The sequence below is a fragment of the Caloenas nicobarica genome, chromosome 5, assembly GCF_036013445.1.
Source record: "Caloenas nicobarica isolate bCalNic1 chromosome 5, bCalNic1.hap1, whole genome shotgun sequence".
NCBI classification, from domain to species: Eukaryota; Metazoa; Chordata; class Aves; order Columbiformes; family Columbidae; genus Caloenas; species Caloenas nicobarica.
The window spans coordinates 57,451,803-57,469,626 of record NC_088249.1 but is presented as its reverse complement, the minus strand read 5'-3'; the positions used below and the strand labels follow the sequence as shown (position 1 = coordinate 57,469,626).

The window sequence follows — 17,824 nt, the reverse complement described above, 5'->3', positions numbered from 1 at the left end:
AGTGAAGTGCCTTCTATCAGTGAAAGGGAAAGAAAGAAACAAGAAAATGTATTTTAAGCAGGGAGTGGGTTTTGGCAGTAAATGAAGACCAATACGAACAAAAGTAGCTAGGGGGCATGTACATACTTAAGCATGCCATAGCCCAATCCAGCCTTGTGTCCCAAGTTTAGATGACAAAGATGCTAGATGTGTAACCCATAAGTAAAATATTGTATCTATTGAATTGTATGGTTCTGTTAAAGTCATCTCAGCTGTGCTATGTACTTTAAGTAGGATCATGTTTTCAACCACACATTGTAACTTCCCACCGCAAGCACCCCGAAACTTATAAGCAGCAACTATTCTAATTTCAACATCTTTTGTGATTTGAGAATAGCCACTTGCTTGTTTCTGAGCTAGCAGCTGTAATCTGTGCTGAAGATTACACATTTGCCATCATCCCTTACATCTTACAAAATCTGGATCAGAAAGGCCATCGGCAGCAGAGAGGTAAATTCTCTTCCAGCTGTTAACAAACAGATGGTGATTAAAGCCGGCAAGTGTCAACATATATACTTTAAAAAAACAAAAAACCAAAAAAACCCCACTTCAAGTGGAAAATCCACCTCTCAAGATTCCGAAATTCTTAGTTGAAAATGTTTAGGAAAGTAACTAAAACCAGGCAATTCTGAGCAGAACTTCAAAACTTTGGGGAGAAAAATCATCATGAATATATGCCAGGTATCTAGTCAGCTGGATTCCTACCCAAGTGGGTTGGTTTTTTGTTTTGAGGGTTTTTGTTTGTTTGTTTGTTTGTTTTTTCCGGCAGTATTCCTGGAAAGGCATCATTAGCAGTTCTTTTGAGTTTTTCTTGCAAATATATGTTTCTTAGGCATTTAGTATTAGGTTAAATGCTGCTGTTCCCCAGTCCTCTCCTGTGCATGTTAGCTATGTTCAGAGATACTGTAAAACAGGGGAAATGTGTGTTTTACCGAAGACGTTATTCAAATCCACTTGTTTAGTTTTTAGGAGGTTCATTTTCTTAACGTGCGAAGAGTAGACACCAATAGATGGTGCTGTTGGTGCACTAATAAGGTTTTTTCACGTTTTCTGGTCTGTGGTTGGAATTTGTTCTTAAAAAAAAAAAAGAGAGAGGGGAAAAAAAAATAATAGTAAAAAAGAACAAAACAACAAAATCCCTAATGCTAAGCTTTTATCCAAGATGTTCTGCCCGCACTGAACTGGTCACCGTTTAACTTTAACCTGAACTGTGGCCCAGGAAATCCTTCAACATAAATAACCTTGGAAGCTGCCATGACCATTTTTGGAACATGTTCCCTCAATAAATCTGTTACTTTGTTGTGCAATGTTGAAGTGTGCAGTTGTTTCTCTGATTAATTAGGGCAAAAAATAAACTTGCACGATCAATCCAAGCTGTGACACGTTTCAGCCCTGGCTGGAACACGAGGGTAGAAAAGGCCTTAGAACCTTCTAAACAGATCTGCCCTGGGATTTTAAGATGCATGCTTGCTTTTGAGTGTACTTGATTTGACTAGATAAGGTGGCTGCTGAGGAGTTCTGGTCTGTCACAGAGCTGCCATGCTAGGTTAGTAAGGGCAGGACTGAACACAATAAGAAATCATTTATCTTGACCACCCGCCCCCACTAAAGACAACATAACAGAACTGTTTTATGTAATAGTGTTTATTTTATTTCACATATTACCCATGGAGAACAGCTGATATATTCTCTACATCTTTCACCAGTCTGGAATGCAAGATAAAAAAGGGTATGGAAAAAGAGTTTAACGTTTGACATTCACGATATGAAAAATAGAGGGGATACAATGTTCTAAAATGCCCTTATGCCATATATATATATATATATATATAAAACGTATAAAAATAAAATATATTTCCAAAAAAAAAGATACAAACAGGACATAACACCGGACAATCTTAAATATTGATACATATCTCATGACCCACACACACCGCACTTATAATTAACAAAAACCACGTACAATTGCACTTTTCCTCTCTGTGACGTTCAAGTATATCGCAGCCCCCGCAGGGACTAGTGAGTGTCCGATTCCCTGCCGGGTGCAGATAACGCAGAGGGTAGAGCAGATGTGGGGGACCTGTCCTTGCGAGGGCTGATCGCGCACCCTCCGACACTTGGGGGCAGAGGGCGAGGCCGGGGCTGCGGTCCCCGGGCCCGGGGGTGCCGCGCAGCGGCCGGCGCCCGCCGGCGGGTCCTCCCAGCCGCGGGGCTCCCCTGAGCAACCCCCGCTGCGGGCAGACGGGGCCGGGGCAGCTCTGAGCGCAGCCCGCCGGCAAAGAAGGCCCGGGCCCCGGGTGCAGCGGCGGTGCAAGGGGCGACATGGCGGCCGCGGGCCGGGCGCCTTCCAGTCCCAGGTGGCGGCGGGCGCGGGAGCCAGCAGTGCCTCGCTCGGGGAGGGTAAATAGTCAGCGACCGCCTCGCCTCTGCGGCGGGCGGGAGGAGCAGCCCCTGCGCGTCCCCATGGGCTTTCACAGCTTCCCCGCGCCGTCTCTCCGCTCTGGGCGCGGGCGGGCGCCGCGGGACCGGCCGCCCCCCGCCCTGGCGGTGCGGCCCGCCGCTCCGCCGCCCCCGGCCCGGGGAGGGCGCGCCGGGGTCCCGCCCGGACGGGCGGTGCTCCTTCTGGCAGCGGCGGACCTCTGGAGCGTTCGTGCCTCAGTCCATCCACCCGAGACGGCCTCGGCCGGGTAGTGCGGTATTCAGATCCCGAGGACGAGGGGATGCGCCCCCCGCGTCCGGGGGCGCCGCCTGGCCTGGGGGGAGCGCGGCGGGCTGCGGCGTTCGGGCAGGGAGCGCCGCCTGCGGCCATAGCCCTGGGGGCTGATCTTGCTGGCAGGGGCAGCATCGTCCTTATCCTTGTCGGTCAGCTGGTAGATCTGATGGGCCAGCTTCTGCACCGTGCACGTCCCGAAGCGGCACCCCGTGCGGATGGTTTGGAAGTGGGGGAAGTTGTTAATGCTCTGGCGGTAGCGCTTGACGCGGATGTGAGCATCCTCCCGGCTGCTGCGAGGCAGGAAGAGAGAGAGCGGGCATGAGAAGAGCGCAGTGGGGCTCCGGAAGAGGAGACCCGGTGGGCCTGGGGCGGGGAGGGCAGGGACCCCTCAGGGGCGGAGGCGGGTCCGTCCCGGCCGTGCAAAACTTCCCTCCACCACCCCCCGGCTCTGCCCTCCGCCAAGCGGCGGGAGAGGGGCGATCTGGTCGCAGAGTAGAGCTCGCTGCTGATGGGAGAAGAGGCCCCGCATTTTATGGCTGTTACTTTATCTATGGATCCAGAGCTCAAGTTACTATTTATATTTGACTTTCACAGTAAAGGCGCTACTATCTCCCGCCAGCTGAAGAGCGCGGGGAAAGGGAGGCGGGAGGCTGCTTTCAACGCGATGTGCAGCCCGGGCAGGACCTATCTCCGGGGTTTGGGGGATCTATAGCGAGAATAAGCCTCAGCACCCGGAAACGGGGGGATCCTGATGCTTTCCACTGCCACGAGCAAGTGCCCGAGCCCAGAAGGGGCTAGAATTTACCTGGGATGCGACAGTCGGGGATCCTCCTTCACGTCCTGGGTCCGTATGAGCGACTGCACGTCGGCGGCTGCCCCCAGTCCTCGGAGAGCGCCTGAGGGCTTCACGTCCCGCTTGGCTCGGCTCAATGCCCATTTCGTCCATCTGAAAGGAGCGCAAGGAAGAGGACAGCCTGTTAGCGCAAGCCTGCAGGGCAGGAGCCAAACCAAATAGAGGGGCGATAATCTTTGCCAGTGCCGAGATTTTGGTTTTTGGGATGTTTCCTGAAAGGGCATGAGGCCTTTTAGGAGCTGTGCAATTCCCGCAGGGAATCCAGTCCCTCTGGTCACGGCCGGAGGCCGGCGCGGGGGCTCCGCAGCTCCACGAGCGGTACTGGGCGCTGGCAGGAGGGCGCGCTCCGATACTCACTTTCTTTTGAACTCTGTCGCTACGTCCACCCTTGCAGCATCCACCCCGAAGAAGGTCACAGAACCGAGATAGAGCAGGGCTACGTGAACTAGTTTCATTCTGGCTGTGCTCCTGGTGGAGGGAAAAGAAAAGAACTGTAAGCACGGATGCTAATAAAAGTCAAGTAAGGTCTGTCCTTTATTTCTGGTGATTCCAGAGAGCTCATTCCCTCGGAGAGCCCCCAGGCTACCGGGGACTTTGTGTGCGATATGAACCAGAAGCTAATATTTGCTCAGTAACTTATCGCAGAGTAAATAACAGAGCCTCCAAAGTTTACGTTTGTTGAGAGTTTTACTTGCAGAGGCGGCTGAAAACCAGCAGGATTTCCAGAATACCCCCAGCAGCTTGCACTAGGATTTAGGAAACCCATGAGATTAGAGAGAGCTGGCTATCAGATGCATCGTTTCCAAACTCCAGCAAGTGTTTTGCTGCCTGGAAGTTTATCCCCGATAGCTCATCTTCCCACTTCACACGCAGAACTAGCTAGTTCTGGATCTTATGTTGTAAACTGCAGCTGATGCCAAGAGCCAGTGCAAGACTCTGCAGCATAACTCCAAGCTCTTCAAAACAGTCCAGATTTAGTAGATTTTTACTTCTTCTCCGCCTCCCCTGCATATTTTTTGTCGTTGTTGAGGGAGAAAGAAAAATAGTTCTTACCTGACAGTGAGGATAATCCACTGAGACAAATGTTCTTGTAGTAACGATCCGAACTTGCAGGGTTTCCTGAGGAGGGAGAACTCCTTCTTTGTGTGTCTGAAGTAACCACTGCCGAGCTGCGCTCCACGGCTTTTATAGAGGGGGGAAGTGGGTGGACCTTAGCGTGGCTGGGGGCCCACGCCCACGTCCACGTCCAAGCACTTCTTAATCATTCTAGTGTGGATTGGGAGCAACCCATACTAGGATAAAATAAGAGGATTATTAAAAATTACCTTCAACAACCCCCTTAGTATTTTGTTAATTATAACGACAGCTTTTAGGTGTGGATTCCGGGTCATGGCATAACTTGCAAAATCTGATAAGCCCCTCGGTCTGTTTTACTGGGGACAGACTTTTTAACTGCCGATATAAATTATATTTACACGATCTGTAGCATAATTTCTCATTCTAGGCATCTTAACTTCAGGTGGGTGGAAGCAGAGAAGTAGGAACTAGATCCGATCAATTTCAAAATCCATGCAAATCCATCAAATACCCAAGTTCCAAAAATAAATCCATATTTGGACATGAATTATAATGAGAAACTGTAATGAACGCCAGCCTTCTTTACACACGTAAGGAGGTGACAAATCAGGCATCATTAATATTTATGACTCAACTTGGGTTCATTTTTTATCTAATAAAATGTATTTGATTTACTTGATCGATTCAAATAAATCACAATTTAAAGGGGTTTGGAAGATGAAGGTTAGAGCGCACTCTGTACCTTTGAACAAAGGAAGCAGTATTGCTTTGGGGCAATCACAGGGTCACTCAAATGCTTAAGGACGCCAGGGATGACTTGCCTTGCGTTGTTTTATCCCAGTCCGCAAACCTCCAGATAGATAAGTGCACTTACTTTCCCGGTTATCAAGCTAAACCAGTGCAGGATCAAGGTCTCTAACAGCATTATTTTGGCTGGCCAGCAGCAAAATCTCAGTCTGCCCACCATTTTTTTTTTTACAGTCTTTAACGTCTTAGCTCCGTGGTGCTGCAGAAAGGCAGAGGTCCGGGTTCGCATGGGGTGCTGAAAGCCAGCACCAGATGGACTGATTCTGTACTTGTCGCAATTTAGCGGAACCGAGGGAAATGCCCCAAGAGACCTGTGCCCTGGGGCGTCAGAATCCCCTTCCCAGCGAGAGAGAGTCGCGAGGGAACAGACTAGCTTGTGCGAGATGATTCTCTTAAATCTTGCCCCAAGCAAAATGTTTCAAAAATCACGAGTGAGTATGTACTCATGACTCTGCCTTTCTAGATAACCGCGGTATATAAACAACACCCTGGAGAGGTATGTGCGAGGGGATGATGGAAACTTTCTTGTGCACGGCTGACTAGGTCTAAGGTGCTCCCTCTCTCCTTCGCCAGCAGCATCCAGGAATCTGGAGGCTTCTGTCACCGGCATCTACCTGTACGGGGTCAGGCTGGCCCGGGAGCCGCCACCCCGGCCGGCTGCCCCTCCGTCCCTCACACGCTCTCCGCCGGCACCCGCAGGCAGGAGGGTCAGCGCTCCCCGGAGCTGTTGTCCATCGCATTCTCCCGCCGGCCCGTCTGTCTTCCCCGAGGCCCCGGCGCAGCTCCCGCGGGGCGAGGCAGTTTCCCCGGCCGTGAGCTGGCCGCCGAGGCAAGCCCAGATCGGTTCCTCACCGCACCTGCCCGGCCAGAGCGCAGGGCGGGAGGCAGCGGCGGCTTCGGGGACACCGAGAGCCGCGGCGGCTGCCCCGGGCGGGGGGCGCAGCGGGAGCCGGCCAGCCCCGGGCGCTCCCTCGCCTCCTCCGCCCGCCGGCCCGGGCAGTGCCGCGAAGCCGCAGCTCCGCTGCCCTCCCCACGGACCGTGCTCCGGAGCACAAGTGCACAGTGCGAGACACTTGAGATGTAAGCTCAGGTAGGAAGAAATGGGAAAAGAGGTGGTCTAGAACCGGACTGTAGCATGACCAGAGCTGCACAGCTGCACCAGACCACGATTACTGGATTTTAGAGACCTCATGAGGCAGCTCAGGCTCGAGCGAATTCAAGCATTTCCTCGATCAGCAGAAGTTGAAACTGAATCTAACTTTTCCGAATGAGAAGGCAGGATTTTGTGTGATTACCATTGCTTTGATTAAGTCTCCTGTTCCAGTAAAAAAATCACACACTTCCCCAAATGCTGGAAAATCCCTCATTAAAACCCTTGGCTAAACGGGAAGTGCATTTTGTATACTCTTAGGCAAATAATGCAGAAAGAATTCTATGTTGGTTTAGAAATAATCGCAATAGTAGTAACACAGCTCACATGAGTTCCACACTGACTACCACTGTCATTTTAGTGATACAGAATTAGCTCATTCTAGTTCATGAGGTGGCAAACTTTAGCACATAACTTATCTGTTTGTTGCTTATGTGATTTGTGAAAGGGCTTCAGCAGGTAAAGCTGGTTCAAGTGTGACACAAAACAACATGTTCTTTGTTCAGATGCTTATTTTGTTCTTCCTAAGCACTTGCATTCCTGTGCAGTTTGGAAATGAGCAATAGTCACTGAATTTGTACTACGAGATAACAGTGGACACTTTAAAAAATATTTTGTAAATAGTGAGTTACTTCAATATTGAAAAAAAGTAACATGGATTGTTCTATGGAAATATTTTTCACAAACTGTTATTCTGAGGCAATGCCACGCAGTTCAGCAAGACTGGGCTCTCCTCTGAAGTGTAGGGTCTCCACTGGATGCTGCCTTATCCGTGGCAGGGAAGTTGGCCTGGAAGAACATCCAACTCTTGTTTATTGGTTATCTTGGGCATGTAATTCAAACTCTTGGCATTGCCATAGGTGCAAAAGACTTTACAAGATGTATCTGCTCTGGCAGGCAGATTGTGAAGATCAGTTGCTGTTTGTAAAGATTTTTATTCAGGCTGAGTTTTATTCCAAAAGCAAAGGTCTAAAATCTGTAGGCATCAATGGGAAATCAGTTGGAGGCAAATATTCTGTACTGATTTTGCAAGAAAATTGTTCTTTAAAGCCAGTGGAAGTGCCTTTGTGTGTTTCATTTTGTGTTTAAACAAATATTACTGAACTTATATGCCATGAGTATGAATATACTTGATTATATTTCAGGCTGTATGAAATCACTGGAAAGATGATACTAAGAGAAGAATGATACCCCATGAGGGATGTAAAACCTCAGTCAAGCTCCACAAAGAAAGCCTTGCTGTGAGTGCATGCACTCAGCCAGCTTTGTCTGTGCCAAGGGCACAGTGACAAGGCATGATTCCATTTCTGGTAGTCCCATTGGAGGTGCTTTTGATGAGCCTTATATCTGATAGGTTTGAGTATACCAAACAAAGCCTCCTAAATGAGGGTGGGATGCACACTGGTTAAGGAAAAACCTGGTCGGGGATGTGGCTGCTTCCCTGTTCCAGCGTCGGGTGACACTAGATTAAGGGACTGCAGGCAGAGTGTGACCTTTATGTTTCCTGAAGCAGGAGTAGACTGTACAAGGTATTGTGAACCTTGACATCTTTTTGGTGCAGAGCACACAATCTGCATGTGGCAACATTGTCCCTTGTGTGCTTTCAGCCTCCTGGAGTGGCTGCAGCCCCACAGTTCCTCCCCTGGGATAAGTATGTGGCTGATGACTGGGTCCTTCTGGAGACCTAGGCCTTGGTATCCACCCAGAGCTGCTGCTCTGTGAGCCCCTTCATCTCCCATGAGGAGCCAGGCTGCTCTGCTGCAACAGAGGGAATTATGTTTCTGGTGGTCTGGATGAAAGTTCAGTTGACATTGCGTTAGACTTTAGGTGAGCAAACAATCTGTCTGCTCCACTTCCTCATTTGTCCTATAAGAACATAAGATTGCTCTATACCGAAGGGAAGTTAAGGAAGTAAGTTACAGATGGCTGACTCCATTTGCTGTCCACGCAGGTACACAGCTGTGTTCAAACCCAGATGAACGGTGTCCTTCCTGTTACATGACTACTTAAGATGTGCCACTTCTTACGACATGCCTTATAAATTAACCAAGATTTGGCTATATCGGTCTAGATGGAAGAAGGAGCAAGGCTGTAAAGTGGATGTTAGTAGTACTGGGGAATCAGTCAGTAACATTTTCCTCTTGATCCAGCACTTGCTAATGCCCTGGGAAAAGTGTTAGGTGATATTCTCCTGCCAGAGGTGCTGGCTGAAAAGAGCAGTGAGAGTGTTATTCCATATTGCACCTTTTTATGAGTGCAGATATGATAACCCCAAGGTCCCATTTCAGCTCCAAATTAGGTAATTTCTTAGTGTCTTTAAACTTTCCCTCCAGATTTAGCTGTACGGAACATCATCCCTTGCTTTTGTAAACTATTGCGTATCTCAGCTTTGTGCTGTTGAACAACGCCAGCATCTCCTCCTAGGAGTTACAACGATGAGCTCTAACCTTGTACACCTCACAGGGGTAATGTGTGGCTTCATTAGGATTTGCATTCCTTTGTTGCTACTTCAGAAATGCTTTTAATCAAAAAACTCAGTGTTTTGAAAACAGCTTTGTGGGTTTCAGTCATTAAAGTCTAGAGGATCATGAAGGAAAATGCCTATGCATGACTTCAGAAAGGTATTCCTTCTTCTAGCTCCTACTTAGTGACTGACGCCACAGAGCATCTCTTCCTCAAAAAGTATATCTAGTCTTTTCAATATATGTATTACACTTTTAAAATTTTAAACTCCTGAAGTTAAAGAGCAATTTTATTAAGTTTGGATCTGCCTTCAAAACAGTTCAGCCACGAAGCTGATTACTCCAAGGAGGTTTGGAGTGCTGCCCTCCGCTGAGAAGGCACAAGCGAGAGCACTGTAATTGATTGTCAGAGCTTCCTGACCAACTTGCCTCTGGGTTATCAGCAAGACTCTGCATCGGTATGTCCCAGCTAAATAGGAGGTGCAACAACTTAATGTTTGAAACAAATGTCTCTGTGAACCCGCTAATGACTCTACTGGGTCCCTCGTGATGGCGGATTGTCGGGAGCAAATCCAGGGAATTTTCTTCATTTCCATATGCACCTCACTGCCCACGGCTGCTGCAGCTCCTCACTGTAGTGCAACTGGTGTACTTTGCGTTGTTTATTTTCTCTGTGCTGTCAAACAGGACGTACATGGAAGTTTATCAGAACGTTTTGGCAGATTCCGCCAGTTAACCAAGCGCTGTACTGTCAGACACCCTGTTTATCACCAGCATCTCTGCGACTGCTGGCAAGCTTACCGGGCTTTCGAGGGTAAGAGTCCAAAAGGTGTCGGCCTCGTCTGTAGGTTATAAATAGCAACACCGAGTCACCCCGCTGCCTTGCAGAGCCCCACGGCAGCCACCGCGTGTGCCCAGACCTGCACGTCGGAGGCCAGGAGGGCTGCGCCGAGCGCTGCGGCCGTCGCCGTCGCCCCCGTTAGCAGCGAACGCCACGGCCAGGCTCCCACCCCCAAACGCCGATTCCCCCGTGGAAGGGGGCGCCCACGGCGGCCAGAGCGGGCAGGAGGAGGCGGCAGCTGGCAGGATCAGGCACCGCGCACCGCAGCGCAGAGCAGGCTCCTCAGGGCACCGCCGCCGCGCCCGCTGGGGACAGCGCCGGGGGTCGCGGGTGCTGGTGTGGGCAGGGCCGGGGCTGAAATCCCTTCCCCGTCACTCGCTGCCGGTCAGGCGGGGGGCGGGCACCGCCACGGAGCCCGGCCGGGCCGCGCCGCTGGGTCGCTAGCGGCCGCGGCAGCCGCGCGGGTCGGCTTCCCGCGCCGCGGCACCTTCCGCACATCCCGCACGAAACGGAACACGAGACATCCTGGAAATCCGAGTCTCGATTCGCGAGGCTGAGCTGGGTGGGGGGGAGGGACGGTGAAAGTGGCGTTAGTTCGCCGCCGGGTTCCATTTTCGCACAGCCTAAGCGGGGACGATGCCGTTCCCCGGCAGCCCCTCTCAGGAGCGGTCCCCGCGGAGGGCGGTGAGGTGAAGCCCCGCTCCAGCACCCGACTTTCCCCGAGCGTGCAGATCAGATTTTTTTTTTCTTTTTTTAAGGGAGAAAGTGTTCCGGAGTCCCTGCACCCTGGGTGGGTACCTCAGGGGCAGGCTGCGAGGAGACAAAGCCCACCGCGGGCGAGGTCGGACGTTCCCCGCCCGGGCCCTCCCCGCCCGCGGTGGCTGCGGAGCGAGGCGGGAGCGTTTGCAGCGCTGACCCCCGAGCGGCGGCGGCCGGGGCAGCGGAGCGGAGCGCAGCGCAGCCGGCCCGCCCCAGCCGCGTGCCGCCGGCGAGCCCTCAGCCCACGCCCAGCCCGGCGGGGTCACGGCGCAGCGGACTCGGCGGCGCGCAGGCGCACAGCGCGCCCGCGTCTCCAACATGGCTGAGGTGGTGCCGCTTCTCTTGCGGCGGGCGCGGAGGGGAGGATGCTGAGCCTCCCGGGAGCCGGCGCCGCCACCGCAGCAGCAGGGGTGGTGAGGCCTGAGGCGGGCTGCTCTCAGCCATGGCCAGGCTGGCCGACTATTTCATCGTGGTGGGCTATGACCACGAGAAGACAGGTAGGTGTGGCTGCGCGCAGGGCTGCCCCGCGGTGTCTGGCCTCTTCCCCCCTCCCATCGTTCCTGCCCGGCCCCGGCCCCCTCCCGCCTCCGGTCGGGCCGCAGGAGGAGGAGACTGCGGCGCGCACGGGCCGCGTGTCCGGCCGTGGGGAGGAGGGTGGCTGAGGGCAGCGGGGCGGCCTCACCCCCGCGCAGGGGCGCAGCGGCCGGCGGGGCGACGGAAGGGTTAATCCCCCTTTCCTGAGGCGGAGCGGCCCGGCGGGAAAGCGGAGGGGCTCCTCTGCCGCCCGGCCCTGGCACCCCCGGGCGGAGGGGCGGCCTCGCCTCCGCCCCGCGGCCGCGGCCCACCTCGCAGCCCCGCCGACCCGGCCCTGGCCCCGCGGTGAGCGGGTCATGGCGCGGAGCGGGGCCCGGGCGGGCGGCAGCTGGCCGGGCCGTACCCCGCGGCCTTGGCCCGGGCAGCGGTCCCTTCGAGAAAGTGGGGGCTGCTTAAAATGTCGCCCACGGACGCGCACAGCACCGGTGCCCAAGCGGCCGCACCCGCTGGGCAGGCAGCGGGGCCCGGCTGGGGGTGTTGGTGGTGCCTGTTTCCCGAGCCGCCTCGGCAGAAAGCGGCGGTGGTGGCTGCCGCTCCCCCGCCTTTGTACTGCTGGCTGGGGCACGTACACCCGCGGCCTCAAAGGAGCACAAAGGCTGGGGGTCCTGGGAAGCACTGGGGCATTCTGCCCGTTTTGCCTGGGGTCTTACAGCTTATCGCCTGTTAAGAAGGTGCCGCAGCCTGGGAAAGCGCTGTGGCACTCGGGAGGCTCTTCAGGAATGGCTGCTTTGCTTAGAGAATCGAGATGTTTTCTGTCTGCTCAGGTGAAAGGAAGGTGGTGTTATCTGCTGGCGTTTTGTGGGCAAAGAGAGAGTGCTTTCTATTATGTAACTTTCTGTTTTGGTAATATCACATTTGTTGCTGGAGAGATCTTAAATCCGTATATAAACCGATTTGAAAATGAAGTGATTGTCAACTGGTATGTGTTTATACTGGGTATTTCAGAACAATCCTTCGAATGTATGTTGTTAATAAACAATGTTTTAAACAGTTGAATGTCCCCGAATTTATTTGGCTCTGCATAAACTAAACAACACTCAAGTTTGTTATGCCAAGTAATTCTTTGAAGTAGCAATTGCATGTAATCTGTATTTGTTCATTCTAAAAGTGTAGCTAATAAACTTTTAGAGTAAGATCCTTTCGTGTTTTTAAAGAAACACATTTTTCAGAGAAGTCATTATATCTATGTGTTTATAAAGGTACAGTGGCTTACAAAATTCTGCCAAGGATCTCCCGGATTTTACTATACCAGTATTGTTATTCCATTAATTATGGCTTGGTTCCCCCTCTATCCCCTCCACTTGGAAATATACTTTTGCCACTACAGCTAGGACAAGTCTAAGGCACATGAAATGGAGAGTACTTTATGTTAAAAACTATTAGGTTAAAAATCTCCCCTTTTGTGTCTCCTGTTTGGAGCATTTTCCTCAACTATAGTAGAGAGCCCAAATCAAAGAAGCAACCAAAAAATCCAAGGGTTAATTAAAGAGGAGACAGAGCAAGCAGGCTGCCTTCTTAAAGGGTATGATCAATCTGGCATAGCCACTATGTGAAATAAAATCACAGATTGCAGTGGAAAGCTTTATGTTTGTAAAATGTCTTCATCTGTAGCATTTAAGTATGTGTTTAACTTCCTGTACATAAATCATCTCATTAAGTTTAGCAGAATTGCTTGCATGGATGAAGTTGAGCAGATTCAGAAGTAATTCCAGAACCAGAACCTTAATTTGAAAAGGTCATGCCCAGAAAGTAACTATTTAGACTTCATTATTTAAATTACTCATTGCTGCTTTAATGCTTCATACTAAAAATGCTTGAAGGACCAACATTCTGTTGAAGACTAGGCATGCATTGTTTTTGAAATTCCTTTACCCCCACATGCGATCCCATAATACATGGAGTACTGACCTTTCTTTTTCTTGTAAAAGCTGTAGTTTCTTGATGCATTTATTATGCTTACTTCTATATGAAAAAGTAGGGGCAAACATTTCTAGGATTGTAGACTTATTACCTGTGAAGCTTTTAAATTATCAAGTATGTTCTCTTTTTTCTTCCCCTTCTCTTTTTTTCCTGCCCCCCCTGCATCTTCAACAAGGTTCTGGCTTGGTTTTAATATGTTTGATTTTAATGTTGAGTGGAATTACATTTTATAGTGGGTTTTTTTTCAGGAGTAATCTGTGGAATATCTTTGTGTAAACAAGCAAACAAAAGTCCTGTAACCTTCCCTCTCTTCCCCAACCTGTACGTCAGCAGCAGTTTGGATAATGTGCACTTGCGGTTGATAAGAAAGGATGTTTATAGTAACGACTGTTCTCTCAGAAAAGCCCTTCTGCCTCTGCTGTCTCTTTATAGCAGCCATAGCAGCCTCTGACTTCACATGTGTTATATGGATTTATTTACATGTGCCAATATCTACAATATACTGAAAATGTGGTAAACATACTGCTGACTTGTGCAAATTATCTAGTTTTATTCAAAACCATTCACTATAAATATGTAAAATGCGTTAGTGCACTTGTGCAATTCAGGAGCAGGTTTATAGATTTTTCTTCTTGCAGAAAAACTTTGGTGTTATAAGTTTTTATCCAACATAGTCAGTCTTAAGGGGAAGTGAATGTTTTTTTGTCCTCAAATAAACCTAAGAGACTATCTTCTGGGGGTCAGACATTTTAAAGTTCATTCCTGCTCAAGTCTAGGCCTATGTAAATTGATGTTACTGCAGTCCTAGTGCTGTCATCCCTATTGTGTTAAATCTTTCTTTCGTTTTCAGCTTGCTTTAGGATGCTGACCTGTTGAAAAGACGTTTCTTGCTGAGTATTTTGCCTGTGTCGCTGTATTATTTTTTTCCGCGTTACTTTTCTGCTAATTTTTCAGGCAGAGTTGGCTCACCAGGATTTCAAACGAGTGCCTGTATTAGCATAAAGGAGGAGCAGGAGCATGCAGAAGGAGGACACATCACTACAGCCTGAATTTATATCAGCTTAAATGGTCCTAGAACCTTGGGCACAAAGGTGTTAGTCAGGTGTCTTAGTCTCGTGTGTGCTCCAAGGAAAGTAATGAGTGCCTTCCAACAGTTCCCAAAACAGACAGGTGACTTGTGCTCAGAGAAATGCCCGGAGGTTCAATGTGAGTGGAGAATGAGCTTTGCTGTTGGCAACGTAGGTGTCAGTGGACTTTCAGGGACATGGGAAGTTGAGGAGGAGTCTTTGTGTAGTAAAAGTTCAATTAGCTTTTTATGTATTTCAGGTACACTTGACTGTATTCCTGCTTAAAAATTGGTCCTTGTCTTTCACCATGAAAGTAAGCTTAAATATGTCATAGTTCTAATTCCTGTTTTGTATTTTGAAGACTCATTCTGAGCCACTATGAAGAACTGTGATAGCAGTAGTTCCTATCGGAAGTTCACGTTCAGTGTCTTGACGTGGTTGGAGGAGCCAGATTTAATAAATCCCCTAAATTTAATAAAAACCCTTGGTTTTGTTCTAACAGTGGAAATGTGAAGGATTTCAGTGATACACAAGGTTGATTGCTTTACCATGTTTATTTTGCATTCAACTGAACCTTTACTGAGTTAGATAACCACATTTTTCTCTAACATATCAGCACAATATAAACATTTTACGTAACTTGCTACAAGAAGCATTTATAGAAGCCTCTGAAGGGGAACAAAGGTGCTAGAAAAGGTAGGCAGCCTGGGTTAAAAGGTAGAGAAAATCCCAGAAGACCTTGCTGTATATCCATTTTCTTTTTACATGGACTTTGAAGTGTGTTTGATGTGCTTCAACAAAAACTCTCATTTAACTTGTTCGCGTAATGGAATGTGCATGGGATTTAGGAAGCATACATATGTTTGCAAAGATCGCAGAAGGGCATGAGAAAATGCTTTTTTGTTTGGTTTTGTTTTTGCTGGTATAAGCCATAATTGTACATTTATCCCTCGAATTTGCATATGACAGGAGTCGGAAAAGGTATAGGAGAGAATGTTTTGCGTCTTTCTTAGCTCAGCAACTGAAAGGCAAGGCTAAAGAAGAGAGGACTAAATCCTGGGTGTGATGAATTTGCCCATACACCCATAATGGCTTTGCTACGGGATGCTGTTGTGTAGCCAGCAGTTGACTCCCAACATCTGCAAGGTGCAGCAAATGTTTCCTGTGGGATTGTTCGCTGTAAGAAGACAGACCAGTGTTGTCTGTTCTTGCTTGCCTATGCAGTTGCAGTTTGTATGACAGAAGGCTTGCAGCAGCATAGCAGTTTTATTTGGCTGTTGTCATAACTGATAAATGCTGATATAACATGTGTAGGCTCTGTTGTGGTTGTTTCTGTTCAGATTTTTATCAACTTCTTTTCAGGGAAGCCTTTCTTGTCTAGCATAGTTTCATATCTTGCTGGATTTTGAAACTAGACAAGTGATTGATGATAGAGTAGAAGTTTCTAAATGCAGTTGTATGGTGATTTTTTTCTGTGGGCAGATTTTGCCTGTGAAGAATTTTCATTTAGTGGAGTAAACAGCCTATAATATCATGAGGACTTTTTGGTGTATTTGTTGTATATTCATAGTTAGGCATTCCTCTGGGTTAGTATGTGTATAAGGAGTGGGTGATTTCTTGGTATCTTGGTACGCAATCTCTGTGAAACAGAAAATGTAGAAAAATAAGGAAATCAAGTTGTTACTTCAGTGGCTTTCTTATCTGTGCTGCAGCTTAGTTTGATTTGAGTGCAATCTAGGGAAATCTCAAATGGAAAAGAAAGAAATGCAACAAAACCTAAATCCTTTTTGTGGCAGAGGAATTCTTGTAGCTGTAATTTAATGAAACAACAAGTGTGCTATCAGAACTGAAGTGGAATGCAGATATGTAAGTAACCGTGTATTGGTAAGAGATTGCTGTAGTTGGCTGTGACTGGGGAAGGGCATGGGTGGGTGCCCAGAAACTTTTCCAAACAAATTAGTTGCTCTAGTATAAGAAATTATCTCTCTCTACAAACCTTGTCCTTGCGAAGTTTAGTTTTCAAATACAACAGCCTCCACAATACCACACTGAAACAGAATAAGAAAATAGTGTTTCCATTGCTGCTTTTTTGCCTTTTTTTTCCTCTTTTGTTGAGATTAGGCTATTTTGAAAATCTGCTTGGAGAAAAAAAAAAAACCACCAACAAAAAACCCCGACAAAACCAGTATTTTTTTTTGGTAGCATGCCTTCCTAAAATGTATTTAGGCAATTTCTTCTAATATATAAATTTGAGAAAAAATTATTGTTATTTTGATTTAAGGATTCACTATAATTTTGGAAAAATCTTAAAATCAGTACAGATCAGTATTTTTCCTCAAATGTCTGCTGATGAATATCTCTAAAGAACTTGGGTTTGAAACTCTTTGTTCACTTGGTCTTGCTGCCTTAATAACAACAGCAATAAAAATACATTGTTTTCAGCCTTTCAATCTAAATTAAGACATTCATAGGGCTTGAATGTTTATTCTGTAAGAAATCTTCATTTGTCCTAAAATGTGAGGAGACAGATTATGTTGAAGGAAATAGCATTTCATATCTTCGGGGATATTTTAAGACTAAAGTGCAGTAAAGAAACTTTCTCTGCTGTTTTCTGTCCTGGATTAACTTTGTGGATTATCTAACAAAAAGACACTTTTCCTGCAGCGTGTTCATGGAAAACAGTTTGTTACGCAAGCCTGAATACTGTTTAAGCACTGGCCTTCTGTAACCACAAGCATTTTTTTCAGTGGGGGGACAATAAAAATGACATTTAACTCCTCCAACGTCACAATATAATTATCTTCTCCAGTGTTAAGATAAGACTATTGCTATGGTAGTTCCTTGACATGAAATTAAAATACCAACTACCTTCCCAGCTACTGGTAGTTACAAAGTAAAAAACAAAGGAAAACCACAGTCGCTATGGAATAATTTTAAAATGTGGAACAGTAAATTCACTGTTCAACCTTGATAAACCTCAGCAAATGTTGTATCTTACAAACATATGCTGGTAATTAGGAAGTCTTCTTTTACTCCTCCTTTGCAGTGAATTTCAGGCTTCTTGCTTATATAGTGAAAAAATAGTTCTAACAATAAAACTATCATTATTGATGAGATTAATTTTCTTCTGCTTGGTATTTTGGGAATTCCTGCTAGATGTGTTAGTTGAAATAAATTATTCCTTTGGTGTCAGTAGTATATTCTGAAGTCAAGGACAATCCAATTAGTGTTGATTGGGATTTGGCAGTTAAATCCCTGCTCATTGAGCCAAGAACATGCTTGTTATTGCTTATCTATTAGTGACTAGATCATGTCTCTGATGTTTATGATTATCAGTTCTCAGTCTTCTGCAAGTTGTATAATGTGGAAAAATGCAATTGCTGAACACAATTTGAATTCTTTCTTTGCTTTGTAGTAGTCTTGTGCTCAGGGTAACAACAAAGTAACTAATCACAAAATTTCCACTCAACTGGACATAGATAACAGACTTTTAGTACTGCAGCCAGAACCAGTAGCTGTTGACAGACAGTTAGTACAGTCTG

The 17,824-nt window shown here is 47.7% G+C and overlaps 2 protein-coding genes across 10 annotated transcripts in view; one reads left to right on the top strand and one right to left on the bottom strand.

Annotated features, from left to right (window-relative positions):
- The window catches only part of SBF2 (SET binding factor 2), a 315,579-nt gene that overhangs the window by 34,323 nt on the left and 263,432 nt on the right, over positions 1 to 17,824 (top strand). For 4 of the 8 annotated variants that reach the window (XM_065635392.1, XM_065635393.1, XM_065635396.1 and 1 more), the window contains exon 1: positions 11,005 to 11,198. The exons of the other annotated variants lie outside the window; for them this stretch is intronic. In XM_065635392.1, the coding sequence (XP_065491464.1) occupies positions 11,144 to 11,198 (55 nt within the window). In that variant the 5' untranslated portion in view covers positions 11,005 to 11,143. Of the gene's footprint in view, positions 1 to 11,004; positions 11,199 to 17,824 lie in introns of those variants that run through there. 8 annotated transcript variants of the gene reach the window in all.
- ADM (adrenomedullin) lies at positions 1,709 to 4,746 on the bottom strand. Of its 2 annotated transcripts, none has more exons than XM_065636052.1 (4): positions 4,659 to 4,746; positions 3,963 to 4,073; positions 3,558 to 3,698; positions 1,709 to 3,042 (listed from the first exon to the last, which is right to left on the bottom strand). In XM_065636052.1, exons 2-4 carry the CDS (start codon positions 4,058 to 4,060, stop codon positions 2,739 to 2,741), a joined length of 543 nt encoding a protein of 180 aa, XP_065492124.1. In that variant the 5' UTR covers positions 4,061 to 4,073; positions 4,659 to 4,746; the 3' UTR covers positions 1,709 to 2,738. The 2 variants fall into 2 exon arrangements, with proteins under 2 accessions (XP_065492124.1, XP_065492125.1); XM_065636053.1 differs by having other exon boundaries at positions 1,709 to 3,039.